Source organism: Miniopterus schreibersii, assembly GCF_964146895.1.
Source record: "Miniopterus schreibersii genome assembly, chromosome: 10".
Taxonomy (NCBI): domain Eukaryota; kingdom Metazoa; phylum Chordata; class Mammalia; order Chiroptera; family Miniopteridae; genus Miniopterus; species Miniopterus schreibersii.
In genome coordinates, this window is record NC_138110.1 from 6,826,164 (window position 1) to 6,848,709 (window position 22,546).

A 22,546-nucleotide genomic window follows, 5' to 3' on the forward strand; every position below is an offset into this window, starting at 1 on the left:
TGGATTTGCTGAACTGCAAGATGGGGCCAAATACATAAAACTTAAATATTTATATACAATTTTTTCAATGGACATTTCCATCTGCAGCTGGTTAGTGGCCTTAGCTAGCAGGAAGGATGGGGAAGGAAAGGCAGTCTCTCCCCCTCACTGAATGGAGATGCTTGAGTGGAATCTGCATGTCACCTTCCTTTCAATTTATAAGTCCCAATTGATCAGAACTACATTTATTCACAGAGAAGAAAAGAATGGTATGAAAGCAGATAAAGCATTCTCCTGAATTCATGTTATTTAATTTTTCCCTCCAGAAAGAAATTTCTAGAAGCCTCACAGGGCTTGCCAAATGAAGACAGGCTGGGTCTCTAGGAATATACTAAGAATTGTGTGTATTTCACAGCTCGAGCCCAGATCTTGTTTCCTAAGAACATTAGCAGCTGTCCCTCAGCCGTGACATTTACGGTAACCAAGCGACGATTCATGTGTCTTACCAAATTTATCAATATTTTTGTCTCTCGCCTCCCACCCCACCCCTCCATAGAAATTGCACTAACAAAACCATATAGATTATATGTTGAAGCAGATGATTTATTTTTTTCTTTCTTAGAAGGGAAGCTATTTCCATGAAGCTGAGTACTGTGTGTTGTTTCCCCCCCTGGTTGGATCAGGAGCTCAAGAATCTGCTTTTGGACGTTGAGGCAGAATGTGAACTGTGAAACTTTATCGAATACCCCTGGGTGGGAGCAGGCAATTTTGAACGGCTTCAAGAACCCCAACGCTAATGCATTGATTTCCTTCTAATAGAATTTCGCTGTTGAAGGACAGGGCTCAGTAGAGTCCACCCTTCAATCTTAACCCATCCGGAGACTGTTCCTTTCCAGTTGAGCTCCATTCATTTCTGGTTGAATAGGTTAAGCAAAGACAGACCTCGCTGTTCTCAATTCACTTTATGATCCTCCCATCATAAAAAATAATATCAGCACCTTGCTTTTCATGTCAGAACTACATCTGAGCCACGATTCCCTATGCCCATGAGTAAATCCCATAAAAGCCGCCCCGTTGTACTGCTGCGATTTTTCCTTGTGGGTGATTGATTGATGGATGAGTGCTGACACCTCAATGAAGCTATTTCGACTGCCATCTCAATCCGATGATGTGAGGGGTGTATTTTCTGTCCATGCCTCATTACTTCAGAATGACATTCCTGGAACTTCATTTACTTTTTCCCTCCTTCCCCGAAGCGCCATATTTTTTCCCATCTAGGTTATGCATGCCATAAAAAAAGCAATTTGCTATTATATGTGGCATAAGGGCAACACTTTCCCTAGGAGGTAAATAAGTTTTTTTGTTTTTTTTTTTTAATCCCAATGTTGAATTTAGGGATCATGTCAAAATTTCCAAAACAATTCCAACAGGCAGCCTCCATGAGAAATGGTGAAGCGCATATATTTGGTTTCATTCTCTTAGTGTTGAGATTTTTGGTGTGTGATAGCCTTGGTCATTAAAGCAACAACAAAAAATACTTCTTTTGTTTCAAAATCATCTGGTTCTTAGTGTTGTGCCTAGAACAGTTTAAACATTTCGCCTATCACTGAGTAGCAGGTTGCAACACAACCCAGACTTATTTGTCCTTTGAGAATAAGGAAATCCATTGTTTAAATGCAGTGATGGATTTATCTATTACGGTTGCTTTCAGTTGTATAGAAAATACTCAACTAAACAGACCTACCCCCTGCATTTCCAGAGTGTGCACTAGGTATGCGAGACTTTTCCTATTAAAACATGCTCTTAGCTTTTCCAAGTTGACTTAGGGCCTGATTTTAATCTGTGTAATACAGTATTCCTGTTAATAATAACGTATAATTAAGACATCCGTTAAAAATCCATAACGTTAATTTAATGGAGAAAATCTAATACAGTTCTATTGGAATTTTTACGTTAAATTAACTTTAACGGGCTTTTAATGGATGTCTTAATTAGATCTCATTATTAACGGGAATATTCCACAAATTAAAATCGGGCCCTCCAAAGTTTTAATGAAAAAAGTTGCAGGAACACACTGAAGACGGACGCCCCGCTCCACGCTGCCCGCGGCCGCCGAGGCCCCGCCGCGCTCGGGGCGCGAACAGCGGCCCCGCCCCGCGGCCGCCGGAGGGGCTGCGGCCGAGCTCGGGCCCCACGGCCGCGCGCCCGCTTCCCCCGCTCGCCCCGCCCCGCGCCCTCCCCCAGCCCGCGGCTCGAGGAACGGCGATGGCGGCTCCCGACTCTTCTTCTTCTTACATTAGCCCCGAGAGGGTACCGGCGACGCTAAAGCCGAGCCCTGCGCGGGAGAAAGTCTTTGGCAGCAGCACGGTTCGGCCTGACTATCTGACAACTTCCAGCGGCGGGGACACTGTGCAGAGGTTTCCGGGCGGCGCGGCGTCGGGTCTGACTTAGCGACGCTCCCGCTGGGCGGTGGCGGTGACGGCGATGGTGACCGATGGTGACGGTGAAGGTGGCGGTGGCGGCGACGGAGACGGACGGCTCCCCCCCGCGGCCCGGCGGCAGCCCAGGTGCAACCGTGATTGTTGCACGGAACAGAAACATTTCCTTTAGACAAACGTTCCCAGAGGGGTTATAAATAGGAAAGGACGTGACCGTGAAAAGGAAGCTTCCGGGCGGCGGGCGGCGGGCGGCCCCTCGGACATCAAGCTGCGGAGACTCAGGCCCCCGCCGCCCGCCCTTTCCCGGCAAGTGCTACAAACGGGCCAAATAAGTACGTCGCTGTTCTCAGGCATGATTTTTCTTCGGGGGCACTTTGTTTTCTCGTGACAGTGGAAAGGGGACCGTGGAGACGAGACAGCCCCATCGCAGTTTATCAATGAAAAATCTAATATCGTCCATAAGCAGAGAAGTGGAAATCAATACTTCATTACCAAATTGTTAGTGAGGGTGAAGAGAAATGGCTGGGGTGATTTTTTTTTTTTTTGGCAGTCCTCTCGGAGCAGGGTGTCAGGAGTTCAATGTCAGCCGGGCGGTGCGCGAAGGGCCGGGCATCGGCTGGGAGGTCGGGCTAAGGCATTTGTCCTGCAGCGGGAACCAGAACAACACAGAAAGAGGCGTTATTTTCTGAGGACTAGCGGGGTGGGTATTTCCCCCAGGTACGGTCAAATGGCCAGCCTAGACTGTCTCATGGGCATGAAGGGTCTGCAGAGTCCTGGATCAGCCTGGCCGGGGGTGTGATGTAACCAATTGGTGGGGCACAGAAAGGAAGAGCCAATTTAGGGGGAACAACTCTTTAAAATACGATGTAGGGAAGAGATAGTGGTACACCGTGTTCCTAGCAGCAGGATTCACCAGAGCCGAGAGGGAAGCAACCCAAATGCTCATCACCGGGGGACTGGATAAACAAAACGTGGTATATCCTCACAACGAAATAGTATTCAGCTTCAAAAAGGAAAGAGATCCTGACATATTGTAGGACAGGGGTGAACCTTGAGGACATTAGGCTAAGTGAAAGTGAATCAGCCATAAAATGACCAATACAGTCCACTTTTAATGATAGGAGGTACCTAGCATAGTCAAAGTCATAGAAACGCAGCAGAACGGGGGCTGCCAGGAGCTGTGGGAAAGGAGGGATGGAGAATTGCTGTTTATTGGGTTTAGAGTTTTAGTGGGTTTTTTAAATTCTCATCTGAGGATTTTTTTTTTTCCATTGAGAGAGTGGAAGGAGAGAGAGAAAGAGAAACATCGAATGGTTGCCTCCCACACATGCCCCGACCAGGGCCAGGGATCGAGCCCGCAACCAGGTACGTGCTAGATTTTTATTTTTACACGATGAAACAGTTCTGGAGATGGATGGTGATGATGGTTGCACTACAATATACACTTAAAATGATTAACAGGATAAAGGTTATGTTATGTGTATTTAGCCACAGTTTAAAGTAAAAAATATAATGTATGATTTGTATTATAAAACATTTTGAAAAATAAAAAATTTAACCTATGGCCCCACTACCCACACAGAGCTCCTACTCACATGCTGCCGTCTTTTCTTCTAGTGTTTTCTTTGTGCACTTTTGTTAGGCTCACATGGTTGTAAGTAACCACTATGTAATGTTTCTCCCTGTATTTTTTCACTTGCAAGTATCATTGTAAACAGCTACGTGAGTTCTGTCACCTACATTATCAGCGTTTACTAAACCATTCTCTGATGTTGGACATTTCATTTGCTTACAATTTTATTCGGTGATACGTAACACTGTGACGAACATATTTGGTACGTTGTATTTCCTTTAAGTATGCTGTATTTCCATAAGCTTAAATTCCCAAGTGTGGAATTCCCGAGTCAAGGGATAGGACCATTTCTCAGATGGGTACTAGGCTTACCATGGTGATCATTTCATAACTTGTGCAAAACTTTAATCACTATGTTGTGCATGTGAAACTAATATAATATTGTATGCCAACAATAATTAAAAGATAAAAATGTATTTTAAAAAGGATAGGACCGAGGGGAGGAACAAGATGGCTGCTAGGTAACCGCAGTCCACGCAGCCTCTGGCAACCACATCAAAATTACAACTAAAATACAGAACCACCATCACTCAGAGCCTCCTGAGATCTGGCTGAACAGAAGCCCCACAACCAGGGAACTGGAGGAGCACCGAGACCGGGAGGAGGGGCGGAGATGCAGGCGGATCGGGGCTGGATCCCAGAGACTCAGCTGCCGGCCTACACCTGGTGCTGTGGGTTAAACCCGGGAGGGAATCTCGGCGGTGGAGGTTTCCCAGAGGAGTGAGGGGTCCCAGCCCCACAGCAGGCCCCCAGCCCAGGTTTCCTGGGCCGGGAAGGGACGTCCCCACAACTCTGAGCTGTGAAACCAGCGGGGACTGTCGCTGAGGGTCGAGGAGGCTGCGGGAGCCCCAGCAGCTCCTCTTAAAGGGCCCGCGCACTGACTCACTTGGACGCTCCCTCTGAGCCCAGCGCCGGGCAGCAGCCTGAAAGGACCCGGGACACTCGGGGAGGAACTAACCTGCCTGAGATCCGGGAGAGAGGCGGAGGGCGGCTTCCTCCCAGGCAGAAGGGCTGGCGGAGGCCATGGCTCCTTTGGCGAGTCCTTCCCACACACAGCTGGCAGGCAGGAGCCATATTTGAATCGCCAGCACCTCACACCTTTGGCCCCGCACCATGATTCCAGGAGGCCCCGCCCCTCCCACCTGCAGCTCATCCGGGCCATTTCCAGGGGCTTTTTTGTGCAAGTGGCCTCTATAGCCTCCTGCTTAGGACTTTCCTAAAATCTCTCAAACAAGCAGCAGCTGCCCCATATGGCTTGATAAGTGGCCTCGGGCCTGGCACTAGCGGCAGCCTGCATTGGCTCATACCTTGGCCTCTCCTGGACACTTCTAAGCCCAGCACAAGTAGCAGCCGACTACAGTTTGCTGTGTGGCTCATGCTGGGTGGCCCTGGGCAAGGCACTGGCAGAGGCTGACTTTGCACCTCCCAGGAGGCCCCAGAGACAGTGCACCCAGTGGTCAGACTCGACCACGCTGGATTACAACCCTACCACATCCACGAGTGACACACTCAAGGGGAGCACTTGGTGAACACCAAAGCTCCACTGAAGTAAATCCTGCTCCATAGGGGTGTCTCCAGCACAGCAGTTCTTCAGCTGTAGCTGCAGCTGGTCCTCACAGCTGATTGCCCGGGGGGGGTCAATTCCTCCCAGTGACGCCAATAACAACCAAGGTTCAGCTACAGCAGGACAGTGCACACAGCCCACACAGCAACCAAGGCTCAACTACAGCTGGACAGTGCACACAGCCCACACAGGGGAGCACCTAGAAGGCCCAGCTCAAGTGGCTGGGGAGGCTGAGCCACTGGACCCTATAGGACACCTACTACACAAAGCCACTCTACAGATTCCAGGAGACATAGCAGCTCTACCCAATACATAGAAACAAACACCTGGAAGCAGCCAAAATGTGGAGGCAAAGAAACATGTCACAAAGGAAAGAACAGAAGAAATCTCTAGAAGAGGAACTAAATGAAATAGATCTAAGCAAGCTAACAGATACAGAGTTCAGGATTTTGTTTATAAGGATGTTTAAGCATATTATTAGGGAAATAACTGAGAAAATTGATAACATAATAAAGTACCAATTTGAAATGAAGGCTACACGAACTGAAATGAATAATTTACAGGGAATCAACAGTAGAGGACGCTGAGAATCAAATCAGCAATTTGGAACATGAGGAAACAAAAGACACCCAACTAGAAGAGCAAAAAGAAAAAAAGAATCCAAAAATATGAAGATAGTGTAAGGATTCTCTGGGACAACTTCAAGCAGACCAACATTCGTATTATTGGGGTGCTAGAAGGAGAAGAAAGAGCAAGAAATTGAAAACCTATTTGAAAAAATAATTACAGAAAACTTCCCCTACCTGGAGAAAGAAATAGACTTACAAGTCCATGAAGCCCAGACAGTCCCAAACAAGAGGAACCCAAAGAGGCCCACAGCAAGACACATCATAATTAAAATGCCAAAAGTTAAAGACAAAGAGAGAATCTTAAAAGCAGCAGGAGAAAAGCCGTTAGTTACCTACAAGGGAGCTCCCATTAGACTGTCAGCTGACTTCTCAACAGAAATTTTGCAGGCCAGAGGGAGTGGCAAGAAATATTCAAAGTGATGAAAAACAAGGACCTACAAGCAAGATTGCTCTACCCATCAAAGCTATCATTTGGAATTGAAGGTCAGATAAAGAGCTTCTCAGACAAGGAAAAGCTAAAGGAGTTCATCACCACCAGGCCAGCACTACAGGAAATGTTCAAGGGTCTTCTTTTAAGAAGAAGCTAATGAACCAAAGAACCTGATAAACAAAATAGATCCAGAAACATTGACGCATGGAACAGACGATCATATTTCAGAAAGAAGAGGGAAGAGGAAAGAGGGGTGGAGGGTGGGAAGAGATTAACCAAAGAAGTTATATGCATATATGAATAACCCATGGATACAGACAATAATCGGGTGAAGGCTTGGGGAGGGAGTGTGAGTGAGGTGGAGGGGGTCAGTTGGGGGAAAAATGGGACACTTGTAATACTTTCAACAATAAAGATAAATTAAAAATAAAAAAATAAAGATAGGACCATTTTGTGGTGGGAAAGTGCTAGTTAAAGTGTGCTTTGCTCTGGGAGATTAGTGAGGTGAATTTTTTTCAGGTATGTGCTGTTTGGATTACTGTAAAAATGCATATACTTTTCTTTAGCCCAATCTGAGTGGTGTTCCTTGTTTATATCTTATTATTTAGTGCAGCAATTTTCAACCGGTATGCTGCAAGAAATTTAAAAACCTGTAATACCTGACTCCTTAGTCAGGGACACTGACCTCTTTTCCCTTAGATGGTCAAATAAAAAAACGAGAACAGCCAATACAACAACAGCCATCCGAGTGTGAATGCCCTGTCTTGAACCATAAATATATAGGTCATATAACAGAGTAGCATCTTATTGGTCACACTGCATAATAAGGTTGCATGTGATTGGTTAATTTTTTTTAAATAATTAAAAAAAAAAATCTTTATTGATTTCAGAGAGAGAAAAGGAGAGGGAGAGAGAGAAACATCAATGATGAGTCATTGATCGAACCCACAACCCGGGCATGTGCCCTGACCGGGAATTGAACCCTGATCGCCTGGATCCTAGGTCAATGCTCAACCGCTGAGCCACCCCCGGCCGGGCTGATTGGTTAATTCTTGATACCAGAAATCCTTATATACAAGTATAGGCACCTGATTTTTTTTAAAAAAAGTCACCTTGGAACAAAAAGGGTAGGTAATTACTACTATTATTTTTAAAAAATAGATCAATCAGAATTATACCTATTTTTTTGTCAGACTGGCAAAAAATAGGTGTGCTGTGGAATTTTAGTAATTAGGTTACGTGTGCCATGAGATGAAAAAGGTTGAAAATTGCTGGTTAGGTGGTAGTGTTCATTTTAGTGAGAAAAACACCTTGGACCTATATATCATTAATCTTTTGGAAAAGGAAAATTTCCATATTTCCAGTAGGAGAATAAAGAAAAGTTGAAGCTTATGTGACATTTGATGTGTGTAGAGAAATTGTGTGCAAAATAATCATAACAGGCAACATAAATAATCCCTTGGTAAGGAATAGTATGACTACAATACTAGCAACCAGTTACTGTATACCTACCAAATGCCAAGTACTTTACACACATTTACACTAACCCTTAAAACAACCTCTTTAAAAATAAGAGGAGAAAGAAGAACAAAGCTGGAGGGATCACAACACCAGGTATCAAGTTATACTACAATCCACTGTAATCAAGACAGCCTGGTCCTGGCACAAGGACAGGTGTATAGATCAGTGGAACAGAACAGACAACCCAGAAATCCATCTAAGTCATTACGCTCAATAAATATTTGACAAAGGAGGCAAGAACATACAATGGAGTAAAGACAGTCTCTTCAGTATATGGTGTTGGGAAAACTGGACAGGTCCATGCAAAAAACTGAAACTAGACCACCAACTTACTCCATACACAAGAATAAACTCAAAATGGACAAAAGGTTTAAATGTAAGTTGTGAAACCATAAAAATCCTTGAAAAAAACGTAGGCAGAAAAATCTCAGACATCGCATGTAGCAAAATTTTCACTGATACAATGCTTAGGGCAAGAGAAAGGAAAAAATAAATGGGACTACCTCAAAATGAAAAGCTTCTGCACAGCAAAAAAACCCAGCATCAAAATGAAAAGGGAACCCACTGTATGGGAGAACATATTTGCCAATGATACATCTGATAAGGGGCTAATCTCCAAAATATGCAAAGTACTCATATAACTCAACAAAAGGAAGACAAACAATCCAATAAAAAAAATGGGCAAAGGACCTGAATAGACACTTCTCCAAAAAGGACATGCAGATGGCCAAGAGACATATGAGAAAATGCTCAACGTAGCTAATCATCAGAGAGATGCAAATTAAAACCACACCTGTAGGAATGACTACTATCAAAAATCAGCAAATGACATGGGCTGGCGAGGGTGTGGAGAAAGGGGACCCTAGTACTCTGCTGGTGGGAATGCAGACTGGGGCAGCCACTGTGGAAAACAGTATGGAGATTCCTCAAAAAATTAAATATGGAACTGCCATTTGACCCAGTGATCCCACTTCTAGGAATATATCCTAAGAATCCTGAAACACTAATCAGAAAGAATATATGCACCCCTTTGTTCAAAGCAGCTCAATTTCCAATAGCTAAGATCTGGAAACAGCCCAAGTGCCCATCAGGAGATGAGTGGATAAAAAAGCTGTGGGACATTCACACCATGGAGTACTATGCAGCTGTAAAGAAGAAGGAGCTCTTACCCTTTGGGACAGCCTGGAGGGACTTGGAGAGTATTATGCTGAGTGAAATAAGCCAGTTAGAGAAACACAAGTACCACATGATCTCACTCATATGTGGAATCTAATGAACAAAATAAACTGACAGACAAAACAGATCCAGAGACACAGAAGCACTCAGAGGACAGGGGCGCGGGGGAGGGAAGAGATTAACCAAAGAACTTCTATGCGTATATGTATGACCCAGGGACACAGACGATAGTTGGGTGAAGGCCTGGGGAGGGGACGGGAGTGGGGCTGAGGGGGGTCAATAGGGAAATAAAGGGGGGTATCTGTAATACTCTCAACAATAAAGATAAATTTTAAAAAATAGGAGGAAAGATTCTGAGAGGTTAGTGACTGTTAAGGTCACATGGCAGAGGATGGCTTTAAATTTGGGCCTTCCCCCTTGGAAGCCCCCACGCTCTTCTCAGGCACCACCCTATCTAGGTTACAGAAGGTCACCATCAGCGGGAGGTGTCATTCCCTTTGACGCGAGGCTTGCATTTCGGAGACAAAAGCTAGTCGGCATCCCTCTGGCTTGCCCAGAACCCATGGCAAGTCTGGGAACTTGAAGGAGGGTGGTCATGTGGTTGGAGGAAGAGATGGGCCAAAGAAGGAGAAAAAGCAGAGACCAGAAATTGCAATGACATCAGAAGGTAGGAGGAGGGAGGGAAGCAAAGGGAGCGAGGAAAGAATGACAGGCCTGTCTTCCCGGAGTGGAGGCGCCTTAGCCTTGCGCTGTTCCTTGCGCAGGGGGGCGCAGTGCGGGGTGAAGGCCGAGCCTCACCTGAGTTCTGCTCGAAGCCTCATTCCTCCTCCCTGCCCATGTTACTACTGTGCTGACTGTTTTACAGGTAACTGTCTCATCGATCACTTTTTTGAACCTTTAGCAGATTTGATCAACACTCAGACTTCTCTGCCTGGGTTTCTCTTGGGACAAAGTTTGTTCTGGGAAAGGGAGCAAGGAGAAAAAAAATCATAATTTTGCTGTATTATAGTTCCCTTCTTGGAAACTCACAGTACACCTTAGCATATTAAAGGCTCTGAGAAATCCTGCAATTAAAACCCAACTCAACCAGACCCTGGCCAGGTGCTCAGTTGGTTAGAGCTTCATCTCAATACTCCAAGGCTGTGGGTTCAATCCCTGGTAAGAGCAGATACAAGAATCAACCAATGTTGCATAAACAAGTGGAACAACAAGTCAGTGTTTCTCTCTCTCTCTCTCAAACACTCCCCAAAACCCAAACACAATGTATATTTATGTAGCTCTCTGCTCCCCAGATTTGTTTGATGACCCCTTTCTTCTCTACAAAGCACTCACAAATATACCTGAGTGTCATTTCTGGAAAATACCTTTATGACAGACTCTTGTGCAAAAACCAAGGAAGTCAATCGGTTCCTGAGATCTCAGTTGGTGATTCTGGACTCGCGATACCTGGTTTTGAGTGTCGTCGGTGTGAAAGGGTCCTGTTGTAGTGACAATGTGACATTTCCAGAGTTTATTCTGTGCTATCCACGCGAAGCCCGTGCCTGCCCTCCTGCCAGCTCACCATGCCGCAGTGTGGGAGGCCGGAGTGTCTGCACTTCCCAGCCGAGGTCACTGGCACGTAGGGGGGTGAAGCCATTTGGGGGGCAGGCACCTGGCTGTTAAGTGGGAGAAGGTTTTTCAGATTGTTGTGTTTTTTTTTTGGTATCTTTTAAATCACTGCTTTTGATATTGCCTGAGCTGATCTGGTGTACTAAAGTGTTAAACACTAGCATAATTAATAATTTCAAGTCACTTCCCCAAGAATATCTGTGCAGTCACTCAGTTAAATTGCAGATCCGAATGTCTTCTGTTAAAACCTGGCTATGATATTATTTCCATCCTGAGAGAGTCTTCATCTCTCACCACAATTGATACAAGTGGTAGATTCTTCTGGAAGGTCAGTATTCCTGCACTGGAAGCAAATGGTAAAGAGGAGACCTGAATTTTGGACCAGTTTGGGACAATATACCCTTTCTTATTATTCCTTATTTTAAAAGAAGGAAAACCTTTTTCTTTTTAAAAAAATACGTTATTGTTGATTTTAGAGAGAGAGGAAGGGAGAGGGAGAGAGAGAGAGAAACACTGATAAGAGAGAACCATCGATCGGCTGCCTCCTGCATGCCCCCCACTGGGATCTAGCCCACAACCCAGGCATGTGCCCTGACCCGAATCTATCCAGGGACCTCTTGGTTCATGGGTCGATGCTCAACCACTGAGCCACACCAGCTGGGCCTTTATTTTTTTTTTTTAGGTCTAAAGATGAAACCCTGGCAGAAAATTAAAACTAGAAAATGCAGAAATGGGGAATGAGAACTTTTCAGAAGGAATCGTGTAGAATGGATTAAGAAAGGAAGCGGAGACTCTTGGTTGCCTCTCAAGTGGCTGAGGTCAAGTTTTGTTGCTGCTTGGGTTTTTTCCTCTCTTTTTCCTAATGTTGAGCTACTCCTCTAAAAATAAAACAGAAATAAATAAAAATTTTAATTACATATCTACAAACTCATTGGCAGTGTTCATTAAGGAGAGTTTGTGAGGGAGAGCCAGGCGAGAAGATGTAATTATTTTGTATTAATTACAGAGCCACCAACAGATGCTCGGGATTATATATACTTTCATTTGGCCCTGATAGGATTTCGAGCCCCTCTGGCGAATCATTTTGGCTGGCTCTGCTCCTCTTGGCCTTGCTCAGTGCCACCCGCCCTCTCCTTTCTCCACTCCACACTGCCCTTCTCGGCGCTGCATCTTGTCCCCAGGGGGTGTTTTGTGACTGCTACCATGGTGGGCACCCCCCCAGCACTGACCGCTGAGGGGCTGGGGGTGCGAGCACCTTGCAACGTGTGGGGCGGTTTTCACAGGTGGAATTGTCCCTCACTGTCTGCCATTCTTGAAAATCTCTCTGCAGGTCCGGGTTTTGCAACTGTGGCATTCTTGCCGTCTTGGGCCATATAATTCCTGCTGTGGGGACTGTCCTGGGCACTGTAGGATTTTTAGCAGCCTCCACCCACCTGAGTCCAGTAGCATCCCCCTTACCCTGGAGTGCGATGACCCAGAATATCTCTGGACATTGCCACGTGTCCCTGGGGGAGGCAGCAACATTATCACAGGTTCAGAACCGCTGACTGATGTGGAAAACGTCTTGTAATTAATTTGAGCCTAGAACTCAAGTCCATTTTGCATATAAACACAAAGTCTTTTATGCACAATTTCTCACACTGCGTTTTCCTGACATAAAGCTACCTTGCAAAGCAAGAGAAACTGTGTTTGATTTGGAATTTTAGCGGGAGCTACCTGCCTTTTCAGAAAATCACCTCTGGCATGGCTGCTGGTGTTATCTGAGAAGCCCATCCAACAGCCCCCAGATGACCTGCTGGTATCGCTGACACGCTCCCCTGGAATCTGCACACAGCAGCACAGGTGGGGCTCCCTCGTCACTCCTCCCAGGACTCGGTCCACTGGCATCACCCGTTAGAGAGCCGGGTGCCAGCCCCGCCCGCGGGCTCAGCATCTGCCCTTAGCACGGTGCCCAGGTGTCGCCTCTGCAGGTCAGGCCTGAGGAGTCCTGCGCTAGTGAATTTCTGTGCCCCAGAGCTTCCCTTCGCGTTCTTACTGTGCAGTCGCAGCATCAGATGGTTTCTTCCTGAGACTGTGTGCGCGGGCTGGGCATGTGATCTGTGCGTTTAGCTCGGGAGAGCAAAGGGGGAATTGCAGGCGCCCGTCTGGAACGGCCGCGCGGGCCTGCAAAGGGCCGGGACCCTGCTCCGCACACGCCCTTCCTAGGCGGCAGCCTCCACGTACCGTGAACTATCCACCGCCCGCTGCGAGTTCCAGATCTGCTCATCCGGCTGCTCCTGGACATCTGCCCCTGAATGTCTCTCAAGGTAACTTTTCCACAGCAGGGCGCTTGGATTCCCCCGCCCCAGCCTGCTCCGTTCACAGGAAATGAAACCCCAAACGGCTCAGTGGCTGCGGCCAGAAAGCTGGGTCATCCTTAACACCTACTCACAAAATTCCTCGGCAAACGCCGTTTCCGCCTCCACCCCCAGGGCCCCAGGTCAGGCCTGTGCGTATGGTCCCCGATGACTGTCGTAACCTCTCATTGGGCCCCTCATCCCATCTGTGTCCCGTCCATCATTTTCTGTGTGGCAAACACTGAGCTTATGAAACATTAGGTCAGAGTGAAGTGCTTACTCCCCATTTCCTCCCAGCTTATCCTTCAATGACCTCTTCTGCGCTTAGAGAGAAACCCCTTATTTGTCCAGAACTTTCCGCCTGCGCTGGCCTTGGCACTTCTCTGACCTCACCAGGGTCTCTGTCCTTGCTGAAATGTCCCGAGAACACTGGACTTCTGACAGCTCCTGAAACATGCCTCGGGGCCTTTGCAGGTGCTGTTCCCTCTTGCCTAGGATGCTATTCCACCCACTATTTGTTCTGCTAGCAACTTTTCATCTTTAAAGTCTTAGTGGAATTGTCACTTCCTCAGAGAAGTCTGCTCCTACCCACTGGACTCGACTAAGTTCTTTTTAAAAAAAATAATATTGCATATTTGTGTTGTCTTTATGGGACTTTTTGCAGCTATATGTAACGGTTTGGTGTCTGCCTCCCGCACTGGCTTGCAAACCCAGGAAGGCGGGGACCATGTGTCTTTCCGTCACAGCAGTATTCCAACCACATAAGCAGTGTCTGGCACACAGTAGGTACTTGACAAACATTTGTGGAGCGAATGAAGCCTTAAAGACAGTAATTTGAAGTCTATCTATTCCAACGTGGAGAAATATTTTTAAAAAGTATTACTAAAGCAATACAATAAAAAATTGACCTGGAATCCACATACTTCTCTAATTCTATCAGAGACAACTTAAAAGGAAAAAGAGACTAGAACAATTAGTCCAAGGAAACGTAAGTGGACACCATGAAGCTTCACCATCTATTTGGTACTTTCAACTTTGAAGAATAATTTATTCTGCCGTTTTGAAGTAAATTACATTAAAAAAACCTTTTTTTCAACCCTCGCCTGAGGATGTGCTTATTGATTCTAGGGGGAGAGAGAGAGAGAGAAAGAGAAACATCAATCGGCTGCCTCCTGTATGCGCCCCTACTAGGGATCGAATCCCCGACCTAGGTACGTGCCCTGCCCGGGAGTTGAACCCGCAGCTTTTTGCCTGTGTGGAGAGACGCTCCAACCAACTGAGCCACCGGCCGGGGCAGCATTTACATTTTTTCAAAGCACATTCTTCCAAAATATATTGGATAAATATTAGTAGCCTGAAGATAAAGAGACTGAAGCTAAGGGAGTTTAAATAATTTGCTCCCGTGATGATTAAGTGATGGGTCAGGATACCTGACTCCCAATCCAGGACTTCTGAAAACTGAAAATAAAAGCGAAATATACATGATGAACATACATAAAATGTATCATTAAAAAAAGATGGTGACAGGGAAGCCAAGTGGAAATGGAGACGAGTGATTTTTAACCACGTAATCCTGGGAGAAAACCTACAGGTAATATTTTTCCAAATTGATTTTACTATTTGAAGATCCAAATGGCCTTACCTACATTGCTGAGTTTCATCATTAGTGAGTCTCCTAATTCTTCCTGAGAGAAACTCCTGTGTGCAGAAACCCTTAAACTCAGGTGGACCAATTCCAGTCCTTAGAATGAATACAACCGTTGCTTAAATGTGAATGCTTTTTACACACTAGACACGGCTTCCTGTGAGTAGGCGGGTAATATTTTGAAATGTTTTCTGGTATTTTTGCCTTTTCTTAATCCCTTTCTTCCCCGTCGTCTTCCCGTCACTGAAAACAGACTAATTGCTCTTGGAGAGAGAGGCCCCAGAACAAAGCCAACAGAGCCCAGTGGCCGAGCTTCTGAACGGTGAGGCCTCTCCTCTCCCTGTCGACCCTCTGGGAGGTCGAGCCAATGACAGACTTGGCCAGTTGCGCATGAGTAACATCCACAGACGTTCATCGCAGACCCCCAGTTCCGCCTCATTTCCATCGACCGCCTCAGCCTGCAAAGGGGTGTCCGGTGTTGCACAGGACAAAGCTGAAGTTCACATCACAGAAGTGACTCCTCCAAGGTGCCATGAAGGTGAGTGGAACTGAGTATCCGACAATCCACTGGAATGTGCATTTCCTAGATTTCAGAGCCTTTACTCCTGACCGCTAAACAAACTTCCTGACATCGGGTCTGGACCGGAGAGCCCACCAACTCTTCATCAACGGTGGTGCTCGGTTAGACCCTTGAGCACTAGGGGCCAATACCGTCATTGGTCTTGCCGCCTTCTCCTCGATGCCCGCAGGTCGTAAGGGACACACTGGGAACCTCAGCCTTTGAGCTTCCCCTTGTAAAGCCCCTGATGGCTCTACCGCAAGTCTCAAACCCGTGACCTGTGCCTCACGCCGAGGCCCGACGGCCGGCTGCCCCCGGCTCCCAGCCGGAGGAGGGCTCTGCGAGGGGCTGGAGCCCAGAGCAGCGTCGCCTGCGCCACCGGCTCCGAGTGTCTAAGAGGGGGCGGGCTGGCGGCCATCAAGCAGACGCGCTCCCTTTCGGTCCCCTTGACAGACAGCCCTGGAGATGGTTTACAATCTCGTCGCCACCGCGTGCAAAATGGCTGTTGACTGAACCTGGCAGAAACAGGGTGACATCTTGGAGAAAAACAACAAAAATGTCAGGAAGACTCGGGGCCTCCTGAGAGTGGGGCACGTGCCGTCACTAGGTGTCATTTGTGTCCTTGCGTGTCAGCTTAAGATTTCAATGGCGCCAGAAAAATCTTTTCCTTAGAGCACACTCTTCAACTTCAGGCTCCCCAAGTAGTTAAGAAACAGCAGTGGAAGAAATGGCCGAGGGTTTGCCCGGGAAAGTCTCTTGACACTAATGATGGGACCGCGAAGCCTTCGCTGCCGTGCAGTTCTCCCTAATTGCAACCAAAGGCCCGGCCGTCTAAGTGACAGTCATAAGGGGAGAGGCATTCTCCTTGCCCTCCCCTCAGCCAGCGTCCAGTGCGCAGCTCTGACCAAGCTTGGGCTGAAAAATTACTCAACAGGGATGGAGCCCTGGCTGGTTTGGCTCGGTGGTTAGAGCGTTGGCCTGAGGGCTGAAGGGTCCCGGGTTCGATTCTGGCCAGGGCACGTATCTCGGTTGCAGGCTCCATTCCCTGGCCCCGGTCTGATTCATGGGAGAGGCAGCCAATCAATGTGTCTCTCTCACATAGATGTCTCTCTCCCCCTCCCCACTCTGAAAAGCAATGGAAAAAATATCCTCGGGTGGGGGCTAAAAAAATAAAAAGGGATGGAGCCCATTGTGAAGTAAAACATATATATATATATATATATATATATATGTGTACACACACATATATATTTTTTTGCAAAAAGGAATGATTTAAATTTTTTTTTTAACAGAAAGAAATGATTTCCGTTTTAAATACTTGGTTTTACCATGAAAACCTCTGTTGTCTTTTTTGCACTCTACAACATCACAAAAGTTATGCAAGACATTTCTGCCAGACATTAAGTGTCAGGAAAGCTTTGTGGATTCTTCAGTCCTTATGGAGAAGCTCAGTCTTGGGATGGAGCATGTGTCTGGTTTTGCTTTCACTACTAGGAAGCTCACAGTCAAATTGCTGGCCTGACTTTGGCATCTGTGTATCCTCTTAGGCTCCAGTCTGTACCCAATGACTTCTCTTCAGGTTCTCTCTCTATTTTCCGTTGGCCTATTTGATGAGGGTTTGTCTCTGCCGTTTACTCGCTGTGTGACATTGGGGAAAATGACTTACCCCTTCTGAATCTACGTTTCCAAATCTTCCAAATCAGAAAAATAATAGTACCTTCCACAGATGGTGCTTGGCGCACAGTAAATACTCAATAAAATGTAGATATAAACAATGATTTTCTTTTCTTTCATGATTTTATTGCCTTTCATGCAACGGAGTCCCTTAAAAGGGCTGTGGAATAAGGTGTATAATAAATAAAAAATACACACATAACATTCTGCTTATGTGTGAGAAGTAAGGAATCATAGGTCTTGGAAAATGGGTGATTCTTTCTTTCTGGAGATTTAAAAAAAATAAGTAGAAGAGAGGTTCTTTAGTTCATACATTAACCAATGTTGAAATCAGTTGTCATTCGGATGTGAAGCCAAAGAAAGTTTTTTCTTTTTATAAAAAAAAAAAAAGTCTAAAATAGCGTTTCAAAATATTCCCTGTGGATGTTAAGAAGAAAGTGGGAAGCAGCCATGGCACCCAGCGCTTCTCAAGCGCTCCTGCTCAGCGCCAGCATTGCAGCCGTGCCCGAGGGACGGCCTCACTGTCCTGTTGAGAGAAGACGGAGGCGCGAGCGGCTAAGAGCCTGCCTGGAGGGCAGGGAGCCGGCAAGCCCGAGAGCCGGCCTTTCCTCTTAGGCCTGCCTGACCTCCAAGCTTCTTCTCTGGCCAGTGTTTATTGCTGTCCATGGAACTAACTAGAATGTTCTAAAGGCACATTGCTCAGTAGAGCCAGGTAATGAAAAATAAGGACTGAAAAACATCCAGCTGTGTCTGTCCTTTCAAGAGGGAAATTAACCGGGTGGCAAGGACCAGAACAACCTGCTGGCAACGAAGAGGGAACCTGCCCGCGGTGGTGTCACTGTGATCCCGCGCTCACCGTGCGACAGTTCTCCGACGAGGTTGCTTTCGGTGCAGGGCCGTGGAAGAGGGAAAGGAAACGATTTCCCGGTGCCCGCTTTTATTCAGCCACATTCATATACTCCAAAAGGGCACTTGAATTGTTTGAAAGAGGTCTCGATACCGGCAAACACCTCCATAAACAACCCGGACAGCTTCAAGTCCAAGCCGCCAGCAGCATGATTCACAGTGGAACCGGCTTCTCTAAGTGGAAGCGCAGCCGAGTGTTATTTATTACAACGAACTTACAGCCACCGAGATGCACCCCGTGGACCCCGAGGAGCTCCACTGTCGCCACTGCGAGCGCTCGGTGGCCGGGAGGAGCTGCCTGCCTTCCGAGCATGGAAAATAAACAGGCCGAGGTGTGGTTTTGCTTGTTTGTTTTTTAACCAACATGATTATGTGTCTAAGGCCCTGTTTGTGGTGTGTCTACACTGGAAAAGGGGGTTAGCACGTGGGCACATGTTTAGATAATTCTGCCCCCCCCCCCCCACTTTCCAAGAAGAGCCTCCCTTCATTTCAACGACCAAGTTCATTCATTGGGTGCCTACTCTTTGCCGAAGCTTGACGGCTGTTCTTTTAATTCTTATAATCATCCCCAAAGGTAACTCTTACGAATCCCTTTTTTCGAGGTCAGGAGAATGAAGAGCAGAGATTTAAGTAATGGGACCAAGATCACATGCCTGGGAAGTGACAGACTGGAATCTGAACCCAAATTTCTCTGTCACCAAGCACCGTATTGCTTCCTAATAACAACGATTACCTTTTACGGATTTGATTGCTGGTAATAATTACCAGCCCTCCCAATAGATTGGGAAAATGTGAGTTAGTGTTGCCTCTTTACAAATGAAGAACCAGGGGTCGGGAAGTCAAACTGTCCCCACCGCCCACACTGCTGTTTCCTAGAGGAGCTGGAATGAAACCAAGGTTTTTCTGGATCTCAAACTGAGTTTCATCTGACTCCACCAGCGCTCCCCAAAGTACATTCTGGAAAGTCCAAGTCCCTTGAGATGCTCTAAGGAAGAAAAGATGTTCTTTTACTCATTTGTTTATGTTTTAAACAAAAGCGCCTCAAAACTGTCTAGCTCCTGGCCCCCTCCCAGCCTTTATAGCTGCTGTGCCCTCTCCTGGGGTACCCTTCCCGTGACTCTGCCCGGGTAATTCCTGCCCCCTCCCCTGTCATCTGGCTAAAACATCACTTGCTCAGGAAGGCCTTTCCTTATCCCAGGATGGAGACTAGGTTCCCAGATTGCCTCTTACCCCTGATCGTCCTGAATGATACATTGGTTTGTGTGAATGCTGGTTTGCAGCTTGTCTCTCCCGCCAGCTTTCAGGTGGGCATGGGTGGTGACTGCCGTGTTCAACAGGTCTCCAAAGTGCCAGCCCGAAGACACTCGAGTTTTTGTTCCTACTTTGCTCTTGCTCTCCCTTTGCAGAACCATAGAAATGAAAATGAATGACCTCAGAGATCCTCCCTGACACCACCGTTCTGCAGATGGTGGCATGAAGGCCCAGACTTCCACTGGATGACCATGGGAACACTTGTGATTTATCAACCCACTATGGCTCTGACCCGAAGCCCAGTGTGTAACCAATCACATCTGATTTCATCCTCAAGACAGATAAGGAAACTGAGGCTCAGAGCTGTTAAGCAGCTTGCCCAAGTTCACAGCTAATAAGTGGCAGAGTTACCAGACTGTGCCTCCTGCCTCTGAGCGGGTTCCCTCCGCTGGCTCCATTCCATGCTGGGCCACTCCCAGAGTGAGTTCTGCCTTAACTGTCTGGGGTGGGCCTGGGCACTGGGTTTTAAGTTTCCCAGGGGATTCTAATGTGTTGCCAAGATTGAGAACTATTGCTCTACTGCACGATTGATTGACTGATTGATTGATACTGCCGTTGAATCCATTAACCCTTCTTGTAGAGACTTAGTAGAGTAGAGGATGTTCAATTCTACAACAGTTCCTACTTTCTTCTCTGTCTCTGTCTCTGTCTCTGTCTCTGTCTCTGTCTCTGTCTCTGTCTCTGTCTCTGTCTCTGTCTCTCTCCTCTCCCCACTCCTAAATCTGCATTTCTGTGTAGATTAAATTCCTTCACACCACACACACACCACAGTGCACTATTGTTTATAAAGGCTTTTGTATTGGTTGCACTTCAGTAATAACAACGATCGCTAATTAAGTAACGAGGATTCACCTTGTACCAGGCGCTGTGTGAGGCTGGTGGGGGGCAGAGAGGCCCCTACAACACAACAGCAGTGGGTATTTCCAGCAGGATGCTTCTGCAAAGGGCCCAGCAGCTCCCAGGAAGCGAAGGGGTGGGTGGTCTCCATGGCTGGTAAGGGGTGCAGCCTGGATGGAACCTTCCTCTGCCTCCCTCCCCCACCTTCCCTGGACTCCCCCTTCCCACTGGACCACACTGCCTCCTAGAGGCCTCTTCAAACTACCTGTGGTCTGTGCACTGAAAAACACTGAACCAGGCTTGTTTTCTGGAAGGAATTCAAGGCTTTCCTCCACCCCCAAATCAGCTGTTGAGAACGGTATGTATTTTAAATGTCTCACTTACCAAGTTTACTATAAAACACGCAGTCCTTCCCAGCATGGCTATAAATGAAGCGGGAGGGTGGGCCTCTCATCTCTTGTGTGAAGGAAGCTATGGAAAGCTCGTACGGGGGCTCCCATAGCCACAAGCTGCTCCCTCTGAGGCCAGGGGCAGGGGCAGGGGCAGGGGCAGGGGCAGGGCAGGGGCAGGGCAGGGGCAGGGGCAGGGCAGGGCAGGGCAGGGCAGGGCGGTGGTAGCGAGAAGCAACGACTGATGTTAAAGTCCTAACAAGAAAGGCTTTGGTGTCAGCACGGAAGCCAGTGTTATGAACGGATTGTCCTAATCCCCGCACCTCAGGACAGGACGGGACTCGGGGATGGAGCCTTCGAAGAGGCGGGTAAGTTAAGATGAGGTCTTCTGGGTGGGCCCTAATCTAGTCAGACTGGTGTCCTTACAAGAAGGAGACTAGGACACTCGGGGAGACCCCAGGATGCGCGTGCACAGAGGGAGACCATGGGGGGACGCGGGAGAAGACGGCCGCCTGCAAGCCAAAGGGAGAGGCCTCGGAGGAAAACAACCCTGCCGGCACCTTGACCTTGCACTTCTGGCCCCAGAACCGTGGAGAGATATATTTTGTACTGTTAAGCCCCCAAGTCTGAGGAATCCTGTTAGGGTGGCCTGAGCAAACCAACCGCCAGGGAAGGGAAGCCAGTGCTGAGGCCTGAAACGGATCCCCCGGCCCGGAGGCTACCGTTCCTTCCACATCCTGGGACGTTGTTCGAGTCTGTTCCCTCCCTTGTCCGTCCCGCCTGCGGGGTGAGGCGGGAGCGCAGGGGTTATAAAGGCCATCTAAACCGAATATGATGGAGGCCCAGCACGTTTCCACAGAACCCTAAAGCCATTTGACGGCCGGTGTGGCCCCACAGCTCTGTCTTAGAATTTCACTTTGAGTGGGGTTACAAATGCCTTGGGGAAGGAAATCCTCAGGCTGGTTCAAGAGGAATTTCTAGAAACTGTTGACTCCGTAATTCTTTAGCTCATGGGGTAAAGACAGAAGGAGCTTCCAAGTAACCGGGAAGAATGGCCCCTTGCCCAGGACAGGGACTTCCAAAGAGCTTCTCAGAAGGGGAGGGGATGTGGAAGTTTCCAGAAGGGGCAGCCAGGGGAGTGTGCCTGAGAGAGTCTTCTGGGGACTCCCTATCTTCATTTCAAGCAAAGCAACTTTATTTCATCTCTTTGGTGTATAGGGCTCCATATAAGATTGTATTTGAAAAACATATTCAACTTCTTCTCAAAATTATTACTATAATTTTATATAATGATGATGATGATAAAGTTTGATGCCCACTGGCCCAGGTGAGGTCACAAGACTCTGGCTGTGCAGTTTTGGCTCTAGCCTTGCCGTTGAACACAGCAAATTCTTTCAACCAACATTGGGAAGCATTTGCATGGAGCCATACACCAGGTAGTGTTTCAGTGAAGGGGACACAGCAGGGAATGCAACAGGTAGGACCTCTGCCTTCAGGGAGTTTGCACCATAGAGGGAGAGAAGACACTTGCAAGTGCAAGACCCTGGCAGGTGAGCTACATGCTCTGAAGGCGGTAAAGCAGGGTGGTGAAAAAGTGAGGGGGTGTCCATGTGCATATCAGCGTGTCTACTTCGGGAAAGGCCAGGGAAGGCCTCACTATGAGGTGATCTGTGCATAGAACTCGGAGGATCCATGACCTTGGGTAGAAAAAAAATTACATCTTTAATTTCACTCACCTCTAACTAAAATTCAGCATTTCCTCCACTTATGAATGTAGACACCAAATTAAAATAGTAGTAGCAGCCTTGTGATTTATAGCACTGATATTTTCACCAAAATGCCAGATTTTATGTCCCATTATGGTTGTTACGAATATCTTGTGATAGCACGTACACTCATCATTTCTTTGAA

At 47.2% G+C, this 22,546-nt stretch overlaps 1 protein-coding gene across 2 annotated transcripts in view; it reads right to left on the bottom strand.

Annotated features, from left to right (window-relative positions):
* Window positions 1-2,229: 2,229 nt before the first annotated feature.
* Window positions 2,230-22,546, bottom strand: part of TSHZ2 (teashirt zinc finger homeobox 2) — a 409,116-nt gene continuing 388,799 nt past the window's right edge. For both annotated transcript variants that reach the window (XM_081148750.1, XM_081148747.1), the window contains exon 3: window positions 2,230-3,060. In XM_081148750.1, the coding sequence (XP_081004876.1) occupies window positions 3,059-3,060 (2 nt within the window). In that variant the 3' untranslated portion in view covers window positions 2,230-3,058. The remainder of the gene's footprint in view (window positions 3,061-22,546) is intronic.